A 26,126-nucleotide genomic window follows, 5' to 3' on the forward strand; every position below is an offset into this window, starting at 1 on the left:
GATGTGAGGGGTGAATCTTTTTCTTTTGATCAGTTTGAAGAGCAGCAAGCATTTGAAAAAAGCCGGAAGTTCCTCAGGCAACTGGAGATTTGTTTTGCTGAAAATCCTGCCCACCATCAAAAGATCATCAAAGTTCTGCAGAGTTGTGTGGACTGCCTTCCGCAGGAGATTGCAGAGGTAATGAGGGTTCCAGGTACCTCCTTTCTCTCATAAGTCCTGAGAACACAATAAGCTAGCTTGCTTCACTGTTCCCATGTGCTGCTCTTTGGGATCATGAGCATTTACCAAGTCTGATCCCCCTCCGTGGGGTGTGGTAGAGAATCGAAGCTGCCCTTCTCAACAGGCTTTACAATTAACTGGCCCGCCTGAGTCTCCTCTCTCCTACCTCCACCTTGCTTTTATCACCTTGCCAGTGACATTTTAGCTTAGTGCCTTCTGCAGTCTGCCTAGAGTTTTGGAGGGATTTTTTTTTTTTTGCTAATTTGATAGCTGAATATGGAGTGATCTCAAAATATTCATGAGGTAGTAACAATGCAAGTATACAATTCCATGCTGGAGTTATAATAAGCCTTGATGTTCTGCTTACCCTAAGAAATCCTTCAAAGAACGTGATGACATGGAATGAAATGCTTGTTTTCTCTGGATTTCTTTATTTTAGCTGAAGACTCAGGTGTGGCAACTGTTGAAAGGACATGACCACTTGCAGGATGAGTTCTCAGTTTTCTTTGATCACTTACGTCCCTCGGCCAACCGCATGGGAGATTTTGAGGAAATCAACTGGACAGAAGAGAAGGAATATGAGGTGGAGGAATCTTTTTGCAAGACCAGAAAAGATAAAAGCAGAGATGATAGAAATGTTTCAACTTGAAGGACTCAAATCGTGGCTGCATCTCCAGAGTGACTGAAATAGCAGGGTGGGATAGCTGTTGGTGGACTGGAGCAAACTTCTCAAATGTCTTCACAGCATTTATGTCTCTTCTAACATAGTTGAACTGGTGGTGCACTGGAACTGAGCTCAATACTCAGAAATTCATGGGGAAAATTAAGTTTGGTCTTGTGAAGAGCTATCACGATAAGCAATTTTTGTTTTGTTTTTTTAGTTTGATGGGTTTGAAGAGGTGTCTTTGCCAGATGTAGAAGAAGAGGATGAACCACCCAAGATGCACACAGCCTCAAAAAATAAGAAACGTAAAGAGATCGGAGGCCAGAACAATGACAAGGTGGGCCTGGGATATCTCACTAGTCCACATATTTGGACTCTAAGCAAACACATGTCTGTGAGGATAAATGTCTGTATAGAGACATGACAATAGCCTATAAAGATTTTAAGAAAGGGAATGAAATGTTTCCATTGTGCTTTGCTTGCTAGCAGCATAATTGTTTTAGTTCTCTCAGGGTACACGCAGAGTGCTGCTCCAGCCCTTCCTGACTCCCTTTGGGGTCAACCTTGCCCTGACCGTCATCTTTGTGTACCGTGCACATTTATCAGCTGGAGTCTGTCTGTTTCCAGGAGGTCGAGTGGGTAGATGGGATGAAGGAATGTTCATGTTCCTGCCATGAAGGGAGTATCGACCTCAAGCTAAAGAAAAGCAAAAGGAGGACCTGCAGCCATTGCAGTAGTAAGGTTAGTTGATAGGCCACGTCATTGGAGTGGTGAGTGAGCAGAATAGTTCTGTCAAGAGTCCCACTGTTTTTTTGTGATGATCTGTTAAGCCTGGGACCTCCTGTCTCTGTAATGTGTTGGGGAAGAAAATAAAAGATAACCAATAGTGTTGTCTTCTTTGGAGCCTTGACTGCCCTACCCGGCCTTCTCTCGTCTATCTCCTCGCTTTCTGTTGCCCTTCCTTGCTATGCTAAATAGTGTCAATTCTGACGTTCCTTTGAGTTAAAAATAAGATTATATATTTTTTTGGTGGAAGATGCTTGTGTGGCCACTATACGGAGAGAACTCTACCTATTCCTAATAATAAAGATTCAGCTTCCTAAATGCAAGCATATTGCCAAATTGAAGGCTTAGTTAGAGTCAAGTAATGCTTTGGAAGAAAGGCTGAGGTGTTAGGTTTGGATCGGTACACTGTGTCTATAATTACATGCCTATATATTGGTTTGCAGGTGTGTGAAAACAAGTTTTATAAAAATAAAGATTCTCAAGAACTGACTGCTTCCCTTGTTCAACAAGAATCAAGTCCTCAGCCTGAAGGGAAGGATTCTGGAATGTCTAAGGAACCTGCAGAAGAAAGCTTGGAAAACAGAGATGAGGGAGAGGATGTCCAGCGCAGAACAAAAACCATATCTAGGAAAGTGGACTCTCTCACGTCAGGTACGTGAAAGTCTCTTGCGCAGGCAGCTACTATCATTTTTGTCCAAACTGGTTCCCACAAGTGAAAATAAGTATAGAACTTCCTAATAGAGATTCATTGAGATAATAACTTCTAATATTTCTTTCATTTTTTCCTTGTCTTCATCCATTCTAGATGCTTTAAACATGCATATATCCAGAACATTGAAAAAAGCTTTCCTGACCAGAGAAATACTCTCCAGTTTGTAGAATTACTGATACGTTTAAGCTTCTGTTGTCAGCATATTAATCTTATCCCCAGTACTACCTGTCCATGATAGTTTTTATTTATTTTTTTGCTAGTTTTCATGTTAGCACAACTCAAAATAAGAGAATTTTGTTCTGGGCTGCGTACTTAAGCTCTTTCATGTGCTCATCATTTCCCCTTACCTGGTTGTAGTAAGCCACAAAGGTGAACAAAATTGATTGTAGAGTGCATTCTTTGAAGTACAGGATGTATAAACTGCAGCTAGAATTACAAAGCTGCTCCCAAACTGTGCTCTCATTTACAGCATTATCCCCTAGAATCCAAAAATCTCTTTAAAATAAGCAAATTAAACTTCTGGAAGTTTTTTTTCTTACTAACAGCTAGTCTGAACTTGTATGGGTTTCTTACCAGGATCTCCCCTGGAAGGAGGAATTGTCTGTGGCAGACATATATCTTCAGAAAAAGCAGCGTTGCCTGATAATCAGGTTCAAGAAGCAGGCGTCAGTGCCGTCGTGAATACCACAAAAGACAGTCATTCTTTTATCACTGGCCCTGGATGCACACATCTACAAAAAGCTACTCAAAACCTACCTCAAGAAACCAAAGGCAGCCCTTGCACTGCAAGAAGTGTTAGTGAGGGACTAAACCAACAACATCAAGGAAATGCAAATGCTTCCCTTGGGTTGAGCAGAGATCTGCTGTTGTCTTCTCATTCTGCTACAATGAAAGGTTTAACAGGACCTAGTTCCTTTTCTGGAAACAGTTTGTATCAGACTGAAGGGCTTCACTCTGAATCAGCAGACAAGTATGCCATCTTCGGTCATTCTTCAAAGTTAAGTGCAAGAGAATTTGAAGGACCACCTTTGCCTCTGGAAGGAAAATCTGAAGCAAAGCAAGGCTGGATAACGCCAGATAGAAAGGCAGCACTGGGTAAGAGCTGCTGCTCACAGTCCCCCAATAATTGTGTTTCGGAAGCAGATGATACGAGCTGCATTGGAAGTTTTCCTGAGAACAGATTAAAGTCAAATGCAAACAACTGCTTCCAGGTGCATCAGCATTCTGAGGAGCTAGAGTATAGAGTGGTTACTGCCTCCCTGGGGCAGAAGGAAGAGGAGCAGCAACAGCAGCGAGTCACAGAAGCAACTGTGTGTGCCAAGAACAGCAAAGTCAGCTCCACAGGGGAGAAGGTTGTCCTCTGGACCAGGTATATCTGCCTTAACTGCACCTTACAACTTCAGTGCGTTCAGTGTTTGGCTTTGTTTGGTGTTCAAAGTTTGGCTTTGATATTTATAGAGTTCTTTATTTTTGTCTTTTTCTCCCATTTTCTAATGTCTTCTGCAGCTTCCCTTCTTTGAATATTCTTGCCTTGTTTCCTCTAACCACAGTCCATCATAAGTGCCATCTTGGTCTGATCGGAAGTATAGCCTGCTTGTGGCAGTGTAATCACTGTAATACTCCAGGCTAGGAAAGAAACCTATTTTCCCACAAAAAGCTTATGAGAAAAATGTAAACAGGCTAAATGTGGCTCTGCTTAGAGATGTGTCTTGTGAGTGGTGGTGGTAGTAGTAGTAAATGAACAGGTCTGCTGGACTTGTTCCATGATGAAGTTTTTAAGTTTGATCTTTAGATCTTTACTTCAGAACAAACCTCTCAGGTTTGTAGTGGTTGTAGTGTGTTAACGCTCATTTTTGACTGCTTTCATAACCATTGTACTGCCTTGTAGGGAAGCTGACAGAGTCATCCTTACCACCTGTCAGGAGAAAGGAGCCCATCTGGAAACCTTCCATGCCATCTCACAGAAATTGGGCAACAAGACCGCTAGTGAGGTAAGGGGTTGGTGTGGAAACGCTTGCATTTGCTAGAGTGAGTAGGGAAAAGGGGGTGGAAAGGAAGGAGGTGTGGGGGTTGGCTGTTGTAATAGCCTCTCAGACCTAATTTTCAATTTGAAATTTGAGGCATCAGAGGAAAATAATCCCGACTGCACAGTCACGGATTTTTTCAGATAAATTATATGATTATTTGCTGAAGAGACTGCTAATGAAGATCAAAGTTTTGGAGGAAATGACTATGCAGCAACACATTATAACCCCATTAAATGATTGGCACCATCACAGACTTCCTTTTTTTTTGAATTTTCAGTGTACCTGACTACTGAAGAGAAAGAAGCTATTGCCTGTAAAGATAGTCAAGTCTCTTTACAGATTTTTTTCGTCGTGTTTTTATTAATTAATCAGCTTCATTATGAAGAACAGCTCAGTCAGTTTAAACAACAGGTCTGATGTCTTGTCTGGTAGTAGGCCCTACTACGTGCTCAGTGAGAACAGGAGAAGTATAGGAATGTAGTAGTTTTTCCCCATCATGCTGCTGTTATTTTCAGTAGTGCGTGATTTTTAGGGATTTAAGTTGGAGGTTTCACATTAAGCCACCTTACTCACAGGAGATAGGTCAATCACTCATCATATCTAATGCTTCCATTCCTGAATTTTGCCTTTTTTTTTTTAAAATCTAGCCAAGGATTAGTGTCTGTTTGCTGTATGCTATCCATTCTTTTTTTTTTTGTCTTTTTTCTGACTGTTATAAACTTTTCTGTCAGGTAACCAACACCATGTACGTTTAAGATTCTACTATAGATCAAATATGCATCATATTTTCTGTTTTTTCCCCAAAAGTATGCAATTATACCTGCATTTCTAGTGCATTTTGATCAAATGTTATGTGGCTTTCTACAGCATGTGCAAAGTGGTGGTGTTATATTATTCCAAAATCATTTGTACTGTTGACAATTTAATTTCATTTGTCTGAAAGGTCTGTAACACTGCTGTCTTCCTTCACAGCCATTTTAGTTAACCCAGTTTGAAGGGTGATTATTACTTCATCTGCTTGAAACTTGTTCCTTATTGCTGTGCCTTAGTTAACTGCAATTGTTTCCTTATTTATTAACTGATAGTTAGCTACATCTTCTTCCCCGAGTATTTAGGCTTTGCTGTCTTGAATTAAGTGCTTGCCTGTGCCTGATAGCTTTCCCTATTCATGAAGATTTTGTTTGGAAAATTCTGACTCTTTCTAAAAGGCTAACAAGCTGGTATCTTGCAGTGGAGCCAAAAAATGTAACACACGACTTGGTCCTTTTTACAACACTACCATTGTAATCTAGCCTTATATTTGGTACCAGAATTATTTCATTGATGGTACTTGGGTTGTCAGCCCTCTACTTAAATACAGGGAACCTGTCTTTCTTCCAAAGAAAACAACCCTGTGCACTTCCATTCCTCTTTCCCTTTATGATTGAGTCTTGCATAGAATGTGATTGTGCTTTTACATAACCCTGAACTTCCTAATATGAAACTTCTATTTCACACCACCTTTCAGGCCACTAATCAGCTTGAATTTCCCTTGTTTTTCAGGTATCCCACAGGTTCAGAGAACTGATGAAGCTGTTTCATACATCCTGTGATGGGAGCTCTGAAGATGAGGAGGATGCAACTAGTACTAGTAATGCAGACCAATTGTCAGATAAAGATCTGCTGCTTTCTGAGGAAGAACCTGATGACTAAGGGTTTCCTGGTTTGATAAGCTGCTGACTGCATCAGGAGAGCTGTTTGCCAGTTCGCTGCTAGACAGGTGCTGTGGATAAAGGAAAAAATGCTTTTGCAGGTACTTAATACGGCACCTTTTTTGGTTCACTTTCTTAGTAACTTCTGACAAGCAGCACTTCTCCATCTGTATCAAACTAAAGGAACAAAGAAAGCGTTAACATCCTTCAGAATCTATACAGGGTACTTCAGAAACAAAATGACAGGAGTGATGTTTGTGGACACTGACCTCTGTCTGTTACGACGACTTCAGCCATCATACCTTTGCAGAGAACATGTAAATACTGTATCATAAGATGTCTGTTTTCATGTGGAACACGATTTTTTTTGTAATTTTTTCCTTTGTGTTGATTGTACATGGGAAAGTTACAGAATTCAAATTGTATTTATTGTGTGGTCTTAATCTAACATGCAAAGCACACGAGTTTGCAGAGTTTAGAAAAACAGAACACCACCAGAACAAGCAGCTTTCCTCCTTTACAACTTCAAGTAGGGGGACAACTTAAGCCAGCCTTTGTAATAGGGTGAAATTAAAAGGAAGGAGCAGAGGGGCCATCTTCAAGCACCATTTCCTTTATTTTGAAAGCAATCTTGAAGAATATTCTTCCTTCCCCTATCTCCAGTAATAAAGATGAGTCAGTCTGAATCTGTTTCATCTTCAGATTTATCATCTCCAAAACCTGTCTCATAGCATTGTGATAGAGTTCTTAGTGCCTCTACGGCCTCGTGGAAGTCAGCCTGTTCAACTCCTGCAGAGAAAAAGCTGGCCCATCGTCGAGTATTCAGTTTCTGTAGATCCTTGTATAAGCTGTAGAGGAGCGTGTGCAGAACAGACGAAGACTGCAGGGATGTTAATACAGGAATACTTTCAACAGCTGCAGGGAAAGATAGCGTTGTTTAAATACAGCGATCAAAATGTGTTTCCCTAGTCTATTCTACTTAATGATCTTCTTGATAAGCAGTTGCTTTACTTGAAGTCAGCATAGCAAAAAAATGCGCTTGCGACTCATTTTTTGCCCTGCTACCTCAGAAGTGCTTTTTAAGGAAAAAAAAAAAAAATAACACTTTAGCTCTGTTAGACCCTACTGCCCCTTTTTGTGTTACAAAATAAGTTTAACCACACATTACCTGCTGCAGAATAACTGGAAGGTTTGTCCAGGAGGAAGCCTTGTCTGGTCAGAAGAGGAGAAAAAAAACGGGGATATGGAGGCCGGGTCATACACGGCTGCTCAAGAACGTGGAATGTGCTGTAAAGAAGAAACTGAATAAAGTTACACAAAATGCTATCTTCCCTTTCTAGTTGGTATTCTGTAAAGAGACTTACCCACCTGAATGCCCCAGGAAACACAGCATGTAAATACTGCTGCAGAATTTGCTCAGCTGTCTCAAAAGCATCGAGTGGAGAAGTAGGCTGCTTTCCTGGACAGCTGCTACAAAGAAAAATTAATGGGTTTTTTTTTTGGGGGGGGGGGGGGGGAGGGCTTGAATGAAGATGGTGATGATTTAGCTGCTCTTCAGTTGTTTCGCTATTAAACTAGCAGCATAAGATCGCTAGCTTGTCTTAATTCAAGTCACACTCCTAATGGAAAGACAGTCATTTTGTAAAAACTTGTGTCAGAAGTTGCCAGAGTTCTGAAGGAAAAGGGTAGTGCAAATGTTGATTACCTGATGTGACCTTCTTTGCAAATTCCTCTTAGCACAACAGACTGAGCAAAACAGCAGCTGACGTTTTGCTCCCTACATGAAGACAGCAGCTTCCAGGGCAGGTCCTGCTGGTATGTGTGTAAAACATCTGGAAGCGAGTGGCCATACACAGCAGGAAAGGGAACTGAAGCCCATGCAGCTGCAACCTGTGAGTTGGAGAGGGGGGTGACAACTCATGGTCTGTAATACGCTCCCCATGCTTCCGACACAGGCCTCTGTCCTATAAAGAAGGTGCTTACATTGCTGCATGTACGTGAAGTAGAATAACACCAGCTCTTGTTTACAGCAGTAGTTCAGGTAGAGCTGAAAGAGTTAAAGGGTGCTGTTCTCTAAGCCCTTACCTTTCTCCCAGAAAAATTAAGTGTTTCAGCAAGGTGCATCATAGAGCCCCGAGAGGAACAGAGTCGGTAAGGAACAGTAAGGGTATCAAGTGCTGCTGCCAAAATTGCACTGCTGTGGTAGTTAAGTGACGCCTATGGAGGACACAAATGGAACTGTTACAGGACAAGTTAAACTCTTTTGTTCCTTAAAAATATGTACAAAAAGCAATTAACTTAAACATGGCCTATATAAAAAAAACAACTGTATGCTAAACAATTATTTAAGATTTTGGGTAAGTGTCAGCTGTTGGCTAACAACTGATCTGTTACTTGTTTTCTTGTCAGCAGCTTTTTAGTGCCTGGACAGGGCTTGAGGTGCATACCCTCATACCCTGCACCTCTAGAATACCTACACTGTTAAGATCATGTTCTGTTCAGTTGATTAAACTGTAACGGAATGAAGTATTGTTCATACCTCAAGCAGGCTATTGACTTAGAACTAGCTTTGCATGTATTTAATATACTTCAGAAATCTAGTTTCAGCTGTAACAGACTGACACTTAATTAAAAGTTAACAGTAATAATGCAAATAATAACATGGAACAGGAGCTAAGACCGAGCGATACAATAAAAAGGGAGAAACAGCTTATTAGCCAGTATTTTTTTTCAGTGCAGAAACTAAAAATAGTACACTAACTGAAAGCATCCAAAAAGAGAAACTCATTAATCTTTTTAAAAGTTAAAAAAAAAAAAAAAAGGGGGAATAGTAGGTCAGCAGATGGGTCTATTGACAGGGAAAAAATCATTTCTGCTTACTAGAGCACCATTATAAAATACACAACTAAAATATGTAGCTGCAGAAAATATTTTGAGTGTCAAGTCTTAAAAAATGCTGTAAGCTACGAAAGAAAGCATTTTTTTAGGTAAACTGCTACACAGTACATACATCATAGTTTATGTAGGGAAATGTAATGGGAGGTTGTGGCTTGAGTCCTAGACTCCCATTGAGCGACATTGGGCAAAACAGCGAGCTGTGACTGGAGAGGTGTACAATTCCTAGGGCTGTGTTCATCAGCCTGTAAAAGTTCTTCTGAGAATCCTGGGGAGAAAAATCCAACAAATGTGTTCTTAAAGATGCAAACGAGATCATTTAATTCAGATTGGGCATGATAGCTTTACATATTCTTGTTTTTTTTTCAGTTACTTACCCCCATGTTATGCATGACTGGAGTCAAGCCCCAGGTCAGGATTCCTTTTCCTGAATACTCATCGTAGAGCAGTTCTGTCACCTTGGCACCAACTCCAGAGAACCCACTGTGTAGGTCACAGAGGACTTGAAATCCCTGTGTAAAACAAGAGACATGACATGAGTTTCTGTTCAATCTTAAAAGAAGTTTGTTTAAAAAGAAAGGGGGGGGAGGTTGGACTGAGCTATCAAACCTGCAGATAATCACACTCTTCGACATAGAAGTGCAACCGATCTTCCAGCTCCTCTACACAGCCATGCTCTTGCAGGAGCCTTTCACCTTGTCCAAAGGCTTCTAGACGACCAGACTCCCTAAAAAGTAGAAAAAGCTCTTATTCTACTCTCTCTTAATGTTCCCCTGAAGACAAAATTAAGATCCTGTTCTGGATAACAAATTCTGAACTAAATGGCTGTTGCCTGTTAGCCTTCTGCTAAGACCTACCCGTTGTGATTGTACTGCTGGATGACGTAGATGCTCCGGGGATGCAGCTGCACATTGAGGTAATCGGACCAGACCTGCATGCTGCTACCTGAGTAAACATCCTGGGAAACATCGAGCTGCACAGGGGCAGAAGATGCATCTGGAAAGAGAGCAGTATGAAGAGCCAACATCTTTTCCACTCTGAATATCCCCTTGATAGGAAAGGCAAATGGGGAAAAAAGCTTCCCCTGAAGTTGTGTGGTACAGTTGCTCAACCTGTTTGCTTCTTTAAGCAAATAAATGCTTCTTTAAGCAAAGAAATGCTATTCTGTAACTTTTCCTCTTGTGCCCTTGTATTAGTTCACAGACAAACCATCTACCATCAGTCTGCAGTCACGAGGGCTGCTCTGCCTTTCCAGAATTCTTTGATCTTCAGCAAGGAAACCAAAACCATCAGGACTGAACAAACCAGGTAAGACAAAAACATAACATACAGAAAGCACATGCACACCTTGACGAGAAGTGCCGAAGCTGCCCTTTCCATCAGAACAAGCATCTCCCTAAAGAAAAAGCCCAGGGAAGGCGGTTACGGGACGCTTTGCCTCTTCTTTTCGTGGACGTACAGGACAAAGCCCAACGTGTGGACACCAGACCGCGGACAGGCCTGTAGCCCCTCTGTGGGGAGGAGAAGCTGAGAGCTGGGGCTGCTCAGCCACGAGGAGGCAGCTCCGAGGGATCCCATCCACGTCCATCAATCGCTGCCGGGAGGCGCGGAGAGCAGCAGGCTCCTGCCAGCGGTGTCCAGCAGAGCCTCCACGTCGTGCCGAGGCTCTGCCGGGGCACCGGGAAGCACGGCCCGGCCGGGCAGGTGACGGAGCCCCGGCACGGGTACCCAGCGAGCGCGGAGCCCCGAGAGACCCTGGAGATCTCCGAGCGCCACCCAGACGCGGTGCTGGGCGCCCTGCTCTGCACCAGGGACGGGACCCGGAGGCGCCGCGCCGCGCCCGGGGAAACCGAGGCGAGGCCCCCGGCGCAGCCCCTGCCTCCGGCCCCGCTCCTCCCTCCCTCACCGTCCGCTGCCCGCGGTCCCGCGGCGAGGCGCCTCCGGCCGCCGGCTGCTCCACGTAGCTCGCCACGTCCCCGCGCCTGCAACGCAAAGCGGCGGCGGCTGCCGGCTGCCCCTCGGCGGCCCCGCACCGCCCCCGCCGCCGCTACTCACCAGGCCGCCGGAGCCTCCGGGCAGGCGGCGCCGCGCCCCAGCGAGCCCACGCCGCCTGCAAGAGGGGAGCAGCGGGGAGCGGGGTGGCCCCGCCGCGCCCCGGCCTCCCTCCGGCCCTCCCTCACCCCGTGCCGGCCCTCCCGGCGCTACCTTTCAGCTCCAGCGCGATGAGGCGCGGCGTGCGGCTCTCCTCCCGGCCGCCCGCGGCCCTCAGCAGGGCCCCGCTGCCGAGCTCGGCGGAGCCGCGCGGCGCCGCGGCCTGCGGGGGACGGCGAGCGGGTGAGCGCCGGGCCCCCTCCCGGTCCCTCCCGGTCCCCCCCCCCGTCCTCCTCCCGCCGCCCACCTGCAGCCCCCACCAGTGGGAGCCCACGCAGCCCGCGTAGGGGCCCAGCTGCAGCGTCACCGCCTCCCCCGCCGCCATCGCCCCGCCGGGCCGCGGAACCGGAGGCGCGTCACGGCGCGGGCCCCCCTCCAGCCACCGACACCGAGAGCGACACCGGGAGCGGCTCCGCCCTTTATTGATGGCGCTACAGCGGCCCCGCCAGGCGCTCCAGCTGCTGCGGGTTGGAGCCGCTCAGGAAGCGCAGCTCCTCCTTGCCGGCCTCCGTGCGCGCTGCAAGACAAGAGGGACGAGAAGGGGCGCTGAGGCTGCGGCTCCGCGGCCGGCCCCGACCCTCGGCATCCCCCCCCGGCCCGCCTCTGCCCGGCCCTCGGCCGGCTCAGGCCGCACCTTGCTCGTGCTGAAGCCATTTCCGATGGAGGTAGTAGTGGTAGCAGCTCTCAAATTCCCGCTGGCTGTAGTTGGGAACTAGGACAGGGACAAAAGGATCCAAAGCGTCAAATCCTTCCTGGAAGGGAAAGGGAAGCCTGAGAGTGCCAAAAGGAAGGCTGCCGACAGTCAGGAGCACACGGGCACAGCTTCGTGGCACTGGTGGAGCTGTCTGCAAGGGGCAAGCTCACACAGAATTAAGCAAAGGAAACTAACGATGCGCGTGATCTGAAGATGATTAAAGAAAGCCTGCAATCTTTGGACCTGAATACAGTTCCAAAACAAGGATTTCTGTTTGTTTTCTAATGTGAAAGAAAGGGAAGAAAAAAAAAAAAAAGACAACTCACCTTTCCTAGTAACTCATGGGGCAAATATGCAGAACTTGGTTTGAATAGAGAGCCAGTCTGGCTAAGCGTTGTCACAATAGCACCTCCATTCTAAAAGAGATGTAGATTACAGCATATTTTACCTGCAAACTTTGCATTTGTGAAATAGTTACAGATTCTAAACAAGTGAGGTCCTTTCTTCCCTGTTCTCACAGTTACTTCAATTCCAAAATTCTGTGTAATGGACCCAATATAATGCTCCTAAGTATGTTAATCGTGGCTATTCCAAGTATACATGCAGCACAGGAAAGAGAGCTGGTGTTTAAGTGTTGGCACTGAAACATGAATGCCATTTATGAGTAAGAATGACACCTGAAACATCGAAGAGACTTTTAAAAGAAATTCTCTGTATACATTTAAATCTGAAGACTACCTGAGAGATTAACATGCAAGGGACTGAAAAAGCAGCAGAAGGAATTAACCTCCTACAGCACGAAGTTTAACAGTTTCTAGAAACTAAAAGTTCTCATTAGTTCAACAAAATCATAAAACAAAATGTTATTAAGAGTTTTTAAAAACTGCTACCTCAGGAAGTGTGAGTCAAACTGGAGTCTGGCATTCAAGAAAATCATCACTACACATTTAAGCTGTTCTTATACTCTGGTACACACAGCTGCTGCTGGCCGATGTCAGAAACATTGATGAGATACTAACCCTAAACAGTCGCATTGTGCTTATGCTCCTCTTCACTGAAGAAATAGCACAATGTTAGTTTGCAGCTTTACACTTACCAGCATGTAGCTTTAATTGCTGCAAATAAGGCACCCGAAGGTAAAGAACAAGACTCACCCAGTTATTCATCATCATCTTCCTTAGGTTGTACACTAGTGTCAGCTCCTCTGGAGAAACCTAATGAAAATTGTCTGGTATGACTTTTTTTTTTTTGCCAGTAGTTTTCATCCAAGAAATAAATTCTTCTCCCCCCACTTTAAACTAGAGTGGAAATCCCTCGTGTGCATCATTTAGGTGCATTTTTTTCCTTTGCTTTTACTTAGCACTATTCAGCCCTAGTAATGTTACATGGAGAAGTGCCCAAACCTTTCCTACCAAAACACTATGTATACATCCCTTCTTCTTATTGAGAGAACTTTCTTCAGCAAAAAATGTGTAAAGAACAGCATGTATTCTGCAGGTCCCTCTGAGCTAGCAAAGCCAAACATGCATTTTACTATAGGCGACAAGCCAAATGTGTACCTTACTACGTATAAGAAGTTCTACAGTAGGGATTACTATTGAACTTCAAACAATACACCCTCCCCTGCTCTCCCTTGCAGTACAGCTATATACACAGAAATTTCATCAGAGCAAATCACTTCTTACAGGGCTTTTGTCTTCTTTTTTTAACGTAGTCCTTCCCCAGAGCGCGTTGACGCCGTCCACTGCCACAAGAACTCTAAACGAACCAAGATGACATTGCTGCTTTATCTCTTTCAGCACCACCCCTACAGCATCGCTGGCACTCCTCACTCGAGCTAAACCCTTAGAGTAGGAAAAGAAACATAACTCAGGTTGTTCTCGTCAATAGATGATGTTGGCAGCTCTGGGCACTATCTGTCCTTCCTAAGTGGTAAGGAAGATATAACAACAGTCAAGTCTGTTCTTTCCTTTCAAAGGAGCAACCTGGTGTCATAGTAAACAACGTAGGAACTTGAAAGTTCTGATTTTTGCTTCTATTCAAGTTGGGTCTACATATCCCTTTAGAGATCCATCGCAACTTCCATTATGGTTTTTATAGTGACCTTGTTGATAGGAAAATGCCTTCCGCTTCCTAGAATACTGTTTGTAAGTTGTTTTTTTTAGAAGCAGTATTGTTTTACAAATGCAATGATGAAATTTTCTAATAAAAGGCAAGACAAAGCCAGAAATGGTTGTTACTCCTTACCTGTTCTACCACTTCACCCAGTGGTCTGCCCTGCTCCGTACTTTCTCGTTTGCCCCATACATATTTTTGTTGTGTTTTTATCTGTGTAAGAGAAGAATTAAATCAGGAATGAGGGAGCACAGAGGTAGCTTCGCAGCTCTGGATGGCAAGATTCCTGCTTCTTTTCTGGCATTAAAGTCTAGTGCAGAATCTGTGCAAAGAATTCAGCTCAAATAGCCATCCCCAGAGGGGGATTTATAGTACTTCTTTCTCTACAAAAAATTGCATTCTAGTGATGGGTAGGGTTTGTATGCAATATGAGTGCATGCATTAATACATGAAGCATTTCTCAAAAATGTGCAAGTCTAGATTTCACGTCCAGGTCTTCAAAGACTGGAAGCACATGCACATGTAGTTCCTGAGAAACAATCCTGTGGATAGTTCTTAGCTACTAACCAAGACAACTCTACAAACCTCTTTTAGAAAGTGCTCATTTGAGGTTTTGAAATTCTTGAGCCAGGAAGATGCTTGCAAAGGCTGATCAAGCCGCTCCTTTTTATAGGAAGACTGCAGAAGCTCCTTGCAGTTTTTCACCCAGAGATGAGCTGTAAGCAAAAGAAAACAGTTGCCATTTTTAGTTACAATAATTGTATAAATTGGATGGAAGGGTCTCTCTCTCTTATCCTTATTCTGCTACATAGAAAGAATATGCTGAAGTCTAGGTAGACTACTTCAATAGCCTTTCCCTCATGCACCAGGTAGGTCACCTGGTCGTAGAAGGAGATGAGGTTGCTCAGGCAGGACTTGCCTTTCATGAATGCATGCTGACTGGGCCTGATACCCTACTTGTCTTGCACATGCTGTGTTATTGCATTCAAAATGACCTGTTCCATCACCTCTCCTGGCACCGAGGTCAGGCTGACAGGCCTGTAGTTCCCCAGGTCCTCCTTAGAACCCTTCTTCTAGATGAACGCCACATTATGTTCCACTTTATTTTGTTGATGGTTTTTTTTGTGTGCTTAGTAAACCTTCTCCACTACAGAAAAACAAAGATAATTTGCACTGGCCTACCCTGCAGCTTTCTCTTGAAGCAGCATATTCCAGATAGGCAAGTGTATTTGATGTAGTTACAGACAGCATCAGTGGTCTTACCATCTGGGATGTGCAGCACCAGCCAGCCTTGCCTCGCGCAGTAGTGAACCACATGGCACAGGGTCATGGTTTTCCCTGTTCCTCTCTCACCATCTCCAACACAGTCTATCAAGGAAAGTCTCCAACAAAACGCTAATGAGCATTAGTTGACTGTTAATTGATAGCCATTCCCTCAGCTGTGCTGATACCACTGTTTGTGGACCTTAAGTCAGACTTGTACACATTTATTTGTGCCACAGACAAGCTTCAGGAACTCCTCAGAGGAGTTTTTGCTGACAACAGGCATGGTAGAACCACCCCCTGAAGACTAAACCACGGTACTCAGCAGTAATCAAATGTGTGTGATCTCGTCACGTGTGTAATCTCACCTGCTTGTGTTTAACTTGCATTCTACTATCAAGTAAGTGATAAAAGATACAGATCACATATCTGACAGCTGGGTGGGCAAAGTTGGAGTTTTTCAGGTAAGTGAAAAGTTCTAAAGCTGGTTTTCGCACCATCAGGCAGGCTTCATTGAAGGTCTTCACCTGAAAAAAGGAACAGAACATGAATAAGAAGCCACATGCCAGCACACAACAGCTGTTCCTAGCATGACTCCGTCTCTGATACTGTCAACGGTCCTTCCCGGATGGTTCCAGCAGAAGGAAAACTCCATTATGCCTTGGTTCATCGTGACATTTCTGCTGTTGCTCTATACAACCATCTCTAATATATTCAGAAGGGCCGTTCTAAGTTCCACATCAAACTTCTATGGTAGTTCTAACCAGTCTGCACTCTGGTCTCTCAATCTCCCAGACTAGAACAGAACAAATTTGTAAAGAGGTGATTTTACCAGAAACACAGCAATTTACACTGAGGTTCTTCTGTAATCTCAGGCTGAAAAAACAGCCAACTACTTTCAAATATAAAACCTAAACAATACTTCTGTATTTCTCAGTGTTCCCAAGCCTTGGATAAATAGTTGTAATACTTCATCAAGCCTGTTATCAAACAGCCAAGCATCTAAGATGTTAAAGAATGTTATCTTTTCATTTCCCGTCTTTTCTGTAATATTAAAAATGTTTCTTACAGACCCAAGCCTTGAATATTGCAAGCTACCAAGCTGTAGTAGTAGACACGCTCTCCCTACTGTGTTATCTTAAGCCTAACAACAGGCACATTGAGAAATTAAGAGGTTCCAACTGCAGTCTGAATTGGGAAAATGCTGAGTGTAGGAAAGCTAGTGAGTGCAAGACTAAAAGTGGTTAGTGCTTCAATAGCGTCAATGAATCAAGATCTGACCACCTAGAATTGCTAACTTGGATAAGAAATCTGTTCCTAAAGTCAGTCAGTCTATGTTACGTGTTTACAAAGCCTGATCCAGTCATGGCACGATCAGTCTCACAACAGAAATCAAGAAGCAAGACGTCTGTCGCTGGTAAGATTATTTCTTGAGCTACCCCATTTCATACAGAAACGTAATTGTGGAAAAATATTTCTGTAATTCATTATGCATTCAAAAGTTACAGGTGAAAAACATTGGAAGGAATGTTGCCTAAGGTAGAATCCACGTGTTCTTCTGCCACTGTTTTGGTTAGACTGATTTGTATCTTTGAGATGTAGAAAATGCTGCTGAGGACCAGGAATAATTGCATTCTTGCATATTTTTTTCAGCTGAATAATCAGCACACCTACCACTCTGTCTTATTCCAACAGAAAAGCATGGCAGTTGATAGATCGGTTCTTCCCTAGTACCAGTCCACTCCCTACAAATCTACTTTAAGACAAAAGTACCTGCTGCTGGAAACGGTAGGGCAGTCCATGTGGAAAAACAGCTTTCACCTCCTCAAGAGGAATGCTATAGTGGCGACCCTCGTGGTGTTCTGTGTGGTTGGCCTGGGAAGGTAAATTGCAAACTGTAAGGCTCCAGATAGTCTGATTAGATAGTCTGACCTCTTCTGCACCCAGAAGGCTTGGGAGGGAACGCTCAATCAAAACGAGTAGATGCTTACGGAGAGTCAGAAGAACTTGAATATTAAAGCAAGGCAGAAATAGTATCAGAAAATTACTGGCAGATGCTTAGGAACAGTCTAAAGTATATCCTACCAGGCAAGAAACAGATTACTTCAACTTGTGTATGAGCCATTGTTTTGTGGGCACCCGCAGCCCTGTGCTTTATGAATTTATGTAATCTTTTATTAGTCCGCTTGTACTTCTGATCACCGCAATACCCGAACAGTAATGTGGTTGCCCTCTGAGTTGTCTGCTAGATTCAAGTGTACTTCAGGTCTGCAACTAGATAATTTCACTAAGTATCTGTTACTTGATTAAGGAGCGTGTATCTCCATTTGACACAGACTAGCAGCAGCTGTGTTTTTGCATGGCAGCGTTATCTATGGACTGGAATAGACGGGCAGTACTCCAGAGATCATTTTTATTCTCATTTTCATCACTGACCCACTGCGTAACTTCAGGCAAATTCCTTCACTCTTCAGCTCCTACACCTGCAAAGTGGGTCAGTATCTTTATCATCATGTTTAGTCACTTTGAGTTTTGATAATGGAAAGGTATATAAATGCTAAGTCTTATTAAAAATTTAGTTTTTGTCTGGCCTTCTTAATCCATTTTTAATGGGTCTTTACTGTGCACAAGTATGACTGCACTTAGAACTATCGGGTTTGCTGATGAAGCAAGCCAGCGGAGCTGATCCGCTGCAACATGCGATCTGCAATACAGCAAGTCTGAGGAATGCTGATCTGATAAATTAGTAAGCAATGGTGGATGTCGCCAAACATCAGCACGTGAAGCCAGAATGCCAAAGCCAGTTGCCTGGCAACATAAATTGTAGGTACAGGACAGTGGAGACAATTCTTGCCATCTGGACTCTCCTGTGCAATCTATAGAGACGCTCCGACCACATGAGCAAGATCATCTGCATGCTGCTGTTTCCATAGAGACCCCAGAGGAATCAGTATTGAAAGACTCCAATTACAGAGGCAGCAGAAAAGCATCTCAAAGGCTTATTCCATTCCTTTATCCCACTTCATTTTGTGCTCGAGATGAAGACTGGAGAGCTATCCTGTGCTGAAGTCATCTGGGGTGTATTTTTTATCCCCCTCCATAGGCAATTTGGGGAGGTTAGTCAGGGAAGGATAACCTTGGAGTTGAAATTAATGGTGTCTGATGACAAGCTAAAACTGTATATTGCAGAGCCTCAGATGTGGCTATTTCATCTACGCAACTATAGAGAAGGAATCAATACTTGTTCCCAGGAGCTTTGAGGCAGAGGACCGGCCCTGTATTGTTTTAAACTGCACAGCCATTGCCTGTTTTCCTTTGGGCTGGGCATCATGGTCTAGGTACCTGTTACTAGGTCTCTGTGCTGCTTTCCCTGATGCTTACCAGAACAACACAGCCCCGGTAAGCACTCCTGGCTCCGTCACATCCACAGACTGTTGGGATGTACATACCTGCTGTTTGACAATAACAATCCTGGCAGTTACTCACCGGGTCAGTCTCGTTGGTATAGAAAACTGCTCTTGGTCTTTCTGCTGGGATTTGGACATCCTGGCTGAGGACAGAACTTAAGCAATCTTTGGCTGCTGTATGGAGAGCATATCCGTGGTCCAACTACAGAAAGAAAAATGCAATCAGACAACCAACTTCTCAGCAGTCAAAGACTGGTAGCAGTGAAAACCAGACAGGAGTTTGTTTTGTGCACCCACTGCATGCACATTGTGATAGGCTCTAGGTAACACGCAACACAGGGCAGAAGTCTCTGCAATCAGAAGACAAATTCACGATTAGAGTGTAAACTCGTCATGAAAAAAACAAGCGCTTTAAAACCACATTTCATATTTAGATGCCTGCTTCTAAACTGTTTCCGTTCACTTAGGTCATCTAACGAGCCAAATCCTGCACCAAAACGAGTTACCCCCTTTGAGGTTGCTTAAGAGCACACGTACAGCCATTGGGGCCTTATTGCTGGGAAGTTCCCATAGTGTTTCTGCCTACACTGATGAACAGTAGCTACTACCTTGAAAATTCAAGCTGTCTGGTAATCCATAATCACCTCAATTATTGAGGGATTAGCACAGCGCTGCCCACTATTTGATATTTATAATTACATTCCCTGCACTGATTTTCCTAACTGTGTCCCTGCATACAGACTCTTTCATTATAATACAGATGTGGCTGAGAAACTGAAACAGCCAGCTAAGCTGATTAATTCTTTTCTCCATAGACAGACTCCTGAAGCATGCCCATAAAGCCCAGCCAGAACAGGTAAGAGCGAGCAGTAGAAGGACAAGCATTTTATTATGTTACAGTGCAAGAAAATATGAAAAAAACAGATTCATCAATGAATAAAAAATGCTTATATTCCAGCAGCTGTGACCAAAGCAACCAAAACTGAAAGCTACCCTCCATATTACTGACTGGAACAGTTGCAGGCCCCAAGTATAAACAGAGCAAGTATTTTCCTATTTTGTCTGTGTGCGTAGTTGAGAGTAGTCCTAAACTCAAGTTTAGAGACAGGAACAGCTGTTGCAGTTCTACGCAGCATGATGCAATTCTGCTGTCACCCGAGTTTTCCTCAGGGGGTCATCTGAGAGCCACAAGGGCTCAGAAGAAAGTGTGATGTCGGATTACCCCACATCCCCCGTTAAGTACACAATGGACTCTTCAATCAGCATTTCAGCACATTATTTAAAAAAAAAAGGGGGGGGAAGGAAGGAGTTAACAGTCTTGCACTCAATACTGTGTACCTATATAACGAACAGCAGCGGTGTAAATATGGAAGAACAATAAATATTGATTTTTATCATCACATTTTAATACCATCTTCTCTTGTTCCCACAGTGTTCTTTTCCTCCTTAAATTCAAATGATCAGTTAGGATATCTTATTTGGCTATTCTAAAGTGACTTAATTTACAGCCTGGAGCAAGACACTAAGGTGCTAATTTAATACATGAATAAGTACAATGCGCAACTATTGTCACCCATTCACCCAGAACATTTCACCCCTAGGTCATTCTTAGCCTAGAATTTCAGGCTCTCTCATTTTCTTTGAGCATTTTATGCTCCCGCCTCCTCAAATCACAAGTGGATGTCTTAGGGCCGTGTGTTCTGCTCGTTTAAGAGAAAAGACAAGGTTACTGCACTGTGGGCATCTTCTACCTGGAGTACCACACAAAGCCTTTGCGGTACAAAAGCCCGTTACTAGGAAGTCCTGCGAAAGGAGTAGGAGACAGCATGGTAAGACAGGATGCAAGCGTGAGAGGGACTTTGTCATGAAGTCCAGATCTCTGTTCTCACAGCCAGATACGCAGAATTTCTATTTTTTATCAGCAGAACAGACCCCATCTTTACATTACAGAGTCTTGGAAAGATACCGTTTTAGAATATCACTTGTTTGCCCCTTAGCATGACATCTTCCTCATAATCACTACGTAGCCTTCCAGTGGTTTGGAACTTTTCCACGGTGGACTTGAGATCATGCTGGGCTGTAGACGCAGCTTCTAAGTACATGCAGACATGAAATCCTTCCTAAGTCTTCAAAGTGCTACCAAACCAAGGTAAGGTCCTAGAGTGAGAGAATTCCACGCTACTAACAGTTATCTGGATTTCAGAGACACAGACTTGCATTTTGTGAATTACTGTGTTTCCCTTTACAAAATTCATGCAAAGAATCACAGAATCATCTAGGTTGGAAGAGACCTCCAAGATCACCCAGTCCAACCTCTGACCTAACACTAACAAGTCCTCCACTAAACCATATCACTAAGCTCTACGTCTAAACGTCTCTTAAAGACCTCCAGGGATGGTGACTCAACCACTTCCCTGGGCAGGCTATTCCAATGCCTAACAACCCTTTCAGTAAAGAAGTTCTTCCTAATATCCAACCTAAACCTCCCCGGCGCAACTTTAGCCCATTCCCCCTCGTCCTGTCACCAGGCACAGGGAGAACTCGCTACAGCCTCCTTTAAGGTACCTGTAGAGAGCGATGAGGTCGCCCCTGAGCCTCCTCTTCTCCAGGCTGAACAATCCCAGCTCCCTCAGCCGCTCCTCGTAAGACTTGTTCTCCAGACCCCTCACCAGCTTGGTCGCCCTTCTCTGGACTCCCTCAAGCACCTCCATGTCCTTCTTGTAGCGAGGGGCCCAAAACTGAACACAGCACTCGAGGTGCGGCCTCACCAGAGCCGAGTACAGGGGGACAATCACTTCCCTCGACCTGCTGGCCACACTGCTGCTTATGCAAGCCAGGATGCTGTTGGCCTTCTTGGCCACCTGAGCACACTGCTGGCTCATATTCAGCCGACTATCCACCAATACTCCCAGGTCCTTCTCGGCCAGGCAGCTTTCCAGCCACTCATCTCCCAGCCTGTAGCTCTGCTTGGGGTTGTTGCGCCCCAGGTGCAGGACCCGGCACTTGGCCTTGTTGAACCTCACGCAGTTGACCTCAGCCCATCGCTCCAGCCTATCCAGATCCTCCTGCAGAGCCTTCCTACCCTCGAGCAGATCGACACACGCACCTAACTTGGTGTCATCTGCAAACTTACTGAGGGTGCACTCAATCCCCTCATCCAGCTCATCGATAAAGATATTGAAGAGAACTGGCCCCAGCACTGAGCCCTGGGGGACTCCACTAGTGACCGGCCTCCAACTGGATTCGACTCCATTCACCACAACTCTTTGGGCCCGGCTACCCAGCCAGTTTCCAACCCAGCAAAGCGTACACCAGTCCAAGCCAAGAGCAGCCAGTTTCTCGAGGAGAATACTGTGGGAAACGCTGTCAAAAGCCTTACTGAAATTGAGGTAGACCACATCCACAGCCTTTCCCTCATCCACCAAGCGCGTCACTTTGTCACAGAAGGAGATCAGGTTCGTCAAGCAGGACCTGCCCTTCATAAACCCATGCTGACTGGGCCTGATCACCTGCTTGCCCTTTAAGTGCCACGTGATGACACTCAAGATAATCTGCTCCATGAGCTTCTCTGGCACTGAGGTCAAACTAACAGGCCTATAGTTCCCCGGGTCTACCCTCCGGCCCTTCTTGTAGATGGGCGTCACGTTTGCTAGCCACCAGGCGACTGGGACCTCCCCTGATAGCCAGGACTGCCGATAAATGATGGAAAGCGGCTTGGCCAGCTCTTCCGCCAGTTCTCTCAGCACCCTCGGGTGGATCCCATCTGGCCCCATCGACTCGTGTACATCCAAGTGATGTAGCAGGTCACCAACCATTTCCTTGTGGATTATGAGGGCCACATCCTGCTCCTCATCCCCTTCCACCAGCTCAGGCTGCTGGTTATCTAGAGAACAACTGGTCTTGCCACTAAAGAGTGAGGCCAAGAAGGCATTAAGCACCTCAGCCTTTTCCTCATCTCTTGTAACTAAGTTTCCCCTCCACATCCAGTAAAGGATGGAGATTCTCCTTAGTCCTCCTTTTTGTGTTAATGTATTTATAAAAACATTTTCTGTTGTCTTTAACAGCAGTAGCCAGATTGAGCTCCAGATGAGCTTTGGCCTTTCTAATTTTGTCCCTACACATCCTTACACATCCTTATAATCCTTCTGAGTGGCCTGCCCTCTTTTCCAAAGATCATAAACCCTCTTTTTTTTTCCTAAGCTCTAGCCACAGCTCTCTGTTCAGCCAGGCTGGTCTTCTTCTGTGCCGGCTCCTCTTTGGGCACGTGGGGACAGACCACTCTTGAGCCTTTAAGATCTCCTTCTTGAGGACTGCCCAGCCTTCCTGGACTCCTCTGCCCTTCAGAACCACCTCCCAAGGGACTCTGCCAACCAGTGTCCTGAACAGCTCAAAGTCTGCCCTCCGGAAGTCTAAGACAGCGGTCTTACTGGCCCCCCTCCTGACTTCGCCAGAAATAGAGAACTCTACCATTCTGTGGTCACTCTGCCCAAGACAGCTCCCGACCACCACACCTCCCACCAGTCCTTCTCTGTTTGTGAACAGAGGGTCCAGCGGGGCACCTCCCCTGGTAAGCTCACTAACCAGCTGTGTCAGGAATCTATCTTCCACGCTCTCCAGAAACCTCCTAGACTGCTTCCTCTGAGCTGTACTGCATGTCCAGGATATGTCTGGGAAGTTGAAGTCCCCCACGAGGACAAGAGCTGACGATTTCGCAACTTCTGCCAGCTGCCTGTAGAATTCCTCATCCGTCTCCTCATCCTGGTTTGGCAGTCTGTAACAGACCCCCACCAGGATGCTTGCCTTGTTGGCCTTAGGCATAGGCACATCTGGATAAAACAAGGCTACAGAAGAGTACCTTTGAATGACCTAAAATATCACTTTTAATGCATTATATATTCTGACTTTCTGGAGTAGCAAGCAACACATCACTTGGTCCCTTCTCCTGAACAGAGGACAGTGCTTAACACTGATCCCCTCGCTTTACACAGAATGACAGAAATACGTGCATACACCTTTCTGGCTCACTGTAGGTCTGCATAGCAAATCTTAACATGCATGCAAAGCTCTCACATTGTCGTGTCATCTTTTAACACAGCTTATCCTAACAACATAGAGTGGACTTTATAGTAAGTTTCCATCTGCAAAAGGACAGTAGTTTAACTCAAATCCCTGAAATGGCAGCAAACTATCACGTGGTACATGGAGATTAATCATAAAGTCATGTGCCATAAGGTGGAGCTGTTCCTGCATGATGCTACATATAAGTCTCTAGAAAAGACTGCTGATTTCATACAGGCTGCCATGATAAACCCCGTACTGTAACAACCAGGATCTCGTCTCCGGAAGCAAGGACTTTAACAGTCTTCCTCTTCAACGGGTGCATAATCACTACGTACTAATGAAAAAACATTTCAAAGACAACAGAAAACTAAACAACTGAAATTCTTTACCTTTAGGAAGTCACTCCAGATATGCAACATCAATTCATTATGCTGCATATAATACAAGGAAGCTTTACTAATAACATAGTGTTGCTGCAGTGTTGTGACAGAGCTAACATTCCTACACCCACCTGAAGCACTAAGCCATCTTTGGCTTTGTGAAAGAGCCACACACAGCCTTCGTGAAAGATTGGTTCTTCTGTACCGAGAGAAAGGGCTTCTTCCTTTACATTTTCCAGCAGTGCAGAGCAAGTAGGTTCTCTGTTTTCTGGGATACGCTTGTATCAAAGATATAGACTCTTCAGCATTCTGGACATTTCAGGATGCTAGACTCAGTCGTTTAACAACCATCTCACTTGAGCCAACTGCCCAGACTCACTGACACACTTGCTGTCCCACACGTTTACAGGAATGGAGAGAAAAGTAGAAATAACACTCAGTGGTCTCTCTCCATAATGGGAGCTTGCACGACCAGTTTATAAGAGACACCACTTTTTATAGTTGTAGACTGTTGTTCCAGGTCACAGGACAGCTGAAGTATTGGAAGCAGCATCATACTGCCACAAGACTTACCTTCAGAGGATGGCAGACAAGCCCTTTCAGACTTCTCAGCATTTTTCCTGCAGAGACAGAAGTGAATTTTCCATTGTTTTGATTATTTTGATTAATGTATCTTAGCCTGGGGGAGAATCACTCCTGCCCAAAGAGGTTAAAGTCCAAGCACACAAATAATTCACACAAGCTCTCAGATTGCTCTACAGAAATACAGCTGACTATTAGTCAGCATAATTTGCCTATCTGAAAAAATATTCCATTAGTTATGTTGCCATTTTGGAAAAGCATTTGGGGAGAAAAACAAGCAACTTATTTGATAAGCAAAGATCTTTCATTCTTCTCATGAGGAAGACAGATTCTTTTCCCAGGGATGGGCATTTATTTTGACTGCAGCTGTTAGAAATGTAACAGCAAGGGCTACACAGCGAATATTTTGAAGAAACTGAAATAAGGAAGAGATTGAAAGTGCTTCTATGCTTTCAGCTTCAGCATAACCACGTATCAGTATCTACTGCTCAGACATCTTTGGTTATGACAGGAGGAAAAAAAATACACTCGAGCAATTGTGATGCAACGGAGGCAAAAACGTAAGTAAATTAGTTAAATCGCCTCCGTTGGCATTCAAGGCCTTCTCCATCCACTTTCTTAGAAGAAAATGACAATACCCTAACGAGATGCTGTAAGAATCCTTGGTTGTGGTGAGACACATGGTACAGTCAAAGCAAGATAATTACTCTGTAATTCCTTAGGAGGAATTTGTGTCTTTGTGGAACTCACGGTTAACTGCAGCGCTAACGCTAAGCACGTCGAAGCTGCTCGGACTGTACAGGACAATGCTTACAGCTGTGAGCACACAGGACAAGTAAAAAACCTCCCACTGAAGGATGGGAGTTTTGTGAGGACGCTTTGCATTCTTTCACCTACTGCACAATACACATTTGAAGACCAAGCTCCAGTTTTTCTGCTTCGGGAATAAGGGAAGCGATGAGCCCACAGGGCCTTTCAGGTCATTTTACCTTGCTGTGCACGTCCGGCGGGCAGGGGGGAAGAAACTCAGTCCGTCAGGGGAACGGCTCCCGTTTGTTTCCAGCCCCAGCTGCGACGGTAACAAAGAGCAGGGTGAAGCCCCGTTTCCTCAGACACGGCTCGCAAGGCTCAAGCACGGCCAGGTGCGCTGGTCCCTGTTTGTTCGGGGCATCCCCGCCGCCCTGACAGAACTCCGCAAGCACAGAGCGCGCCGTAAGGGCTCCTCTGGGAAGTCTGGCGCTCCTTCAGAGGGGGGCGGCAGGGAAAGAGGAGATTAAAACCGCTCCTGCCCCCCGCCCCCCGCCCCCGCACTCACCTCAGGCGCCAGGCTCCACGGCGAGGCAAGGCCGCGGCCCGCGCGAGCCCGCTACGGGTCCCCGCGAGGCCCAAAGGCGGCGCGGGGCGGGCTCGGCCCGGGCCGGCCCCACCCGGGGGGCACGGCCGCGGATCCCGGCACCGCCCCCCCCGGGGCGAGGAGCT

General features: G+C 45.1%; 3 protein-coding genes across 8 annotated transcripts in view; 1 reads left to right on the plus strand and 2 right to left on the minus strand.

Moving 5' to 3' along the window:
- The window catches only part of LOC310887536 (GON-4-like protein), a gene marked incomplete at its 5' end in the record, with an annotated part of 31,069 nt that extends 23,644 nt beyond the window's left edge, over positions 1-7,425 (plus strand). For both annotated transcript variants that reach the window (XM_083813532.1, XM_083813533.1), the window contains 8 exons: positions 34-177; positions 659-802; positions 1,101-1,220; positions 1,511-1,624; positions 2,113-2,320; positions 2,958-3,750; positions 4,270-4,372; positions 5,951-7,425. In XM_083813532.1, coding sequence (XP_083669658.1) covers positions 34-177; positions 659-802; positions 1,101-1,220; positions 1,511-1,624; positions 2,113-2,320; positions 2,958-3,750; positions 4,270-4,372; positions 5,951-6,100 — 1,776 coding nt within the window. In that variant the 3' untranslated portion in view covers positions 6,101-7,425. The remainder of the gene's footprint in view (positions 1-33; positions 178-658; positions 803-1,100; positions 1,221-1,510; positions 1,625-2,112; positions 2,321-2,957; positions 3,751-4,269; positions 4,373-5,950) is intronic.
- On the minus strand, positions 6,695-11,526 carry MSTO1 (misato mitochondrial distribution and morphology regulator 1). Of its 4 annotated transcripts, none has more exons than XM_083813554.1 (14): positions 11,393-11,526; positions 11,200-11,308; positions 11,050-11,104; positions 10,901-10,976; positions 10,342-10,390; positions 9,852-9,990; positions 9,604-9,721; positions 9,372-9,506; positions 9,110-9,262; positions 8,185-8,316; positions 7,805-7,989; positions 7,468-7,566; positions 7,268-7,386; positions 6,695-7,014 (listed from the first exon to the last, which is right to left on the minus strand). In XM_083813554.1, exons 1-14 carry the CDS (start codon positions 11,468-11,470, stop codon positions 6,776-6,778), a joined length of 1,686 nt encoding a protein of 561 aa, XP_083669680.1. In that variant the 5' UTR covers positions 11,471-11,526; the 3' UTR covers positions 6,695-6,775. The 4 variants fall into 4 exon arrangements, with proteins under 4 accessions (XP_083669680.1, XP_083669679.1, XP_083669682.1 ...); XM_083813553.1 differs by having other exon boundaries at positions 7,468-7,569; XM_083813556.1 differs by lacking the exons at positions 10,901-10,976; positions 11,050-11,104; positions 11,200-11,308 and having other exon boundaries at positions 11,393-11,520.
- A 19-nt stretch (positions 11,527-11,545) lies between these two features.
- DAP3 (death associated protein 3) lies at positions 11,546-26,100 on the minus strand. 2 transcript variants are annotated; one of them, XM_083813561.1, is made up of 14 exons: positions 25,963-26,100; positions 25,637-25,716; positions 24,639-24,685; positions 18,704-18,826; positions 16,991-17,092; positions 15,636-15,744; positions 15,218-15,310; positions 14,540-14,670; positions 14,087-14,167; positions 13,525-13,683; positions 12,994-13,053; positions 12,166-12,255; positions 11,780-11,897; positions 11,546-11,662 (listed from the first exon to the last, which is right to left on the minus strand). In XM_083813561.1, exons 3-14 carry the CDS (start codon positions 24,678-24,680, stop codon positions 11,577-11,579), a joined length of 1,194 nt encoding a protein of 397 aa, XP_083669687.1. In that variant the 5' UTR covers positions 24,681-24,685; positions 25,637-25,716; positions 25,963-26,100; the 3' UTR covers positions 11,546-11,576. The 2 variants fall into 2 exon arrangements, with proteins under 2 accessions (XP_083669687.1, XP_083669688.1); XM_083813562.1 differs by lacking the exon at positions 25,963-26,100 and having other exon boundaries at positions 25,637-25,889.
- Between the last annotated feature and the right edge of the window lie 26 nt (positions 26,101-26,126).

Source organism: Anser anser (genome assembly GCF_964211835.1).
Source record: "Anser anser genome assembly, chromosome: 28".
In the NCBI taxonomy this organism is placed as follows: domain Eukaryota; kingdom Metazoa; phylum Chordata; class Aves; order Anseriformes; family Anatidae; genus Anser; species Anser anser.

Bases quoted from the DNA above. Each gene is read 5' to 3' on its own strand.
- DAP3 (XM_083813561.1), bottom strand. From the start codon at position 24,680: ATGCTGAGAAGTCTGAAAGGGCTTGTCTGCCATCCTCTGAAG. The intron at 18,827-24,638 runs GTAAGTCTTGTG...TTCTTTCTGTAG, and splicing joins TTGTCTGCCATCCTCTGAAG to TTGGACCACGGATATGCTCT. The intron at 13,684-14,086 runs GTAAGGAGTAAC...TCCTACTCTAAG, and splicing joins TGGGTGAAGTGGTAGAACAG to GGTTTAGCTCGAGTGAGGAG.
- MSTO1 (XM_083813553.1), bottom strand. From the start codon at position 11,470: ATGGCGGCGGGGGAGGCGGTGACGCTGCAGCTGGGCCCCTACGCGGGC. The intron at 9,722-9,851 runs GTAGGTCTTAGC...TCTACTTTTTAG, and splicing joins CAGCAGTACAATCACAACGG to GGAGTCTGGTCGTCTAGAAG. The intron at 7,990-8,184 runs GTAAGGGCTTAG...TCCAACTCACAG, and splicing joins TTAATTTTTCTGGGAGAAAG to GTTGCAGCTGCATGGGCTTC.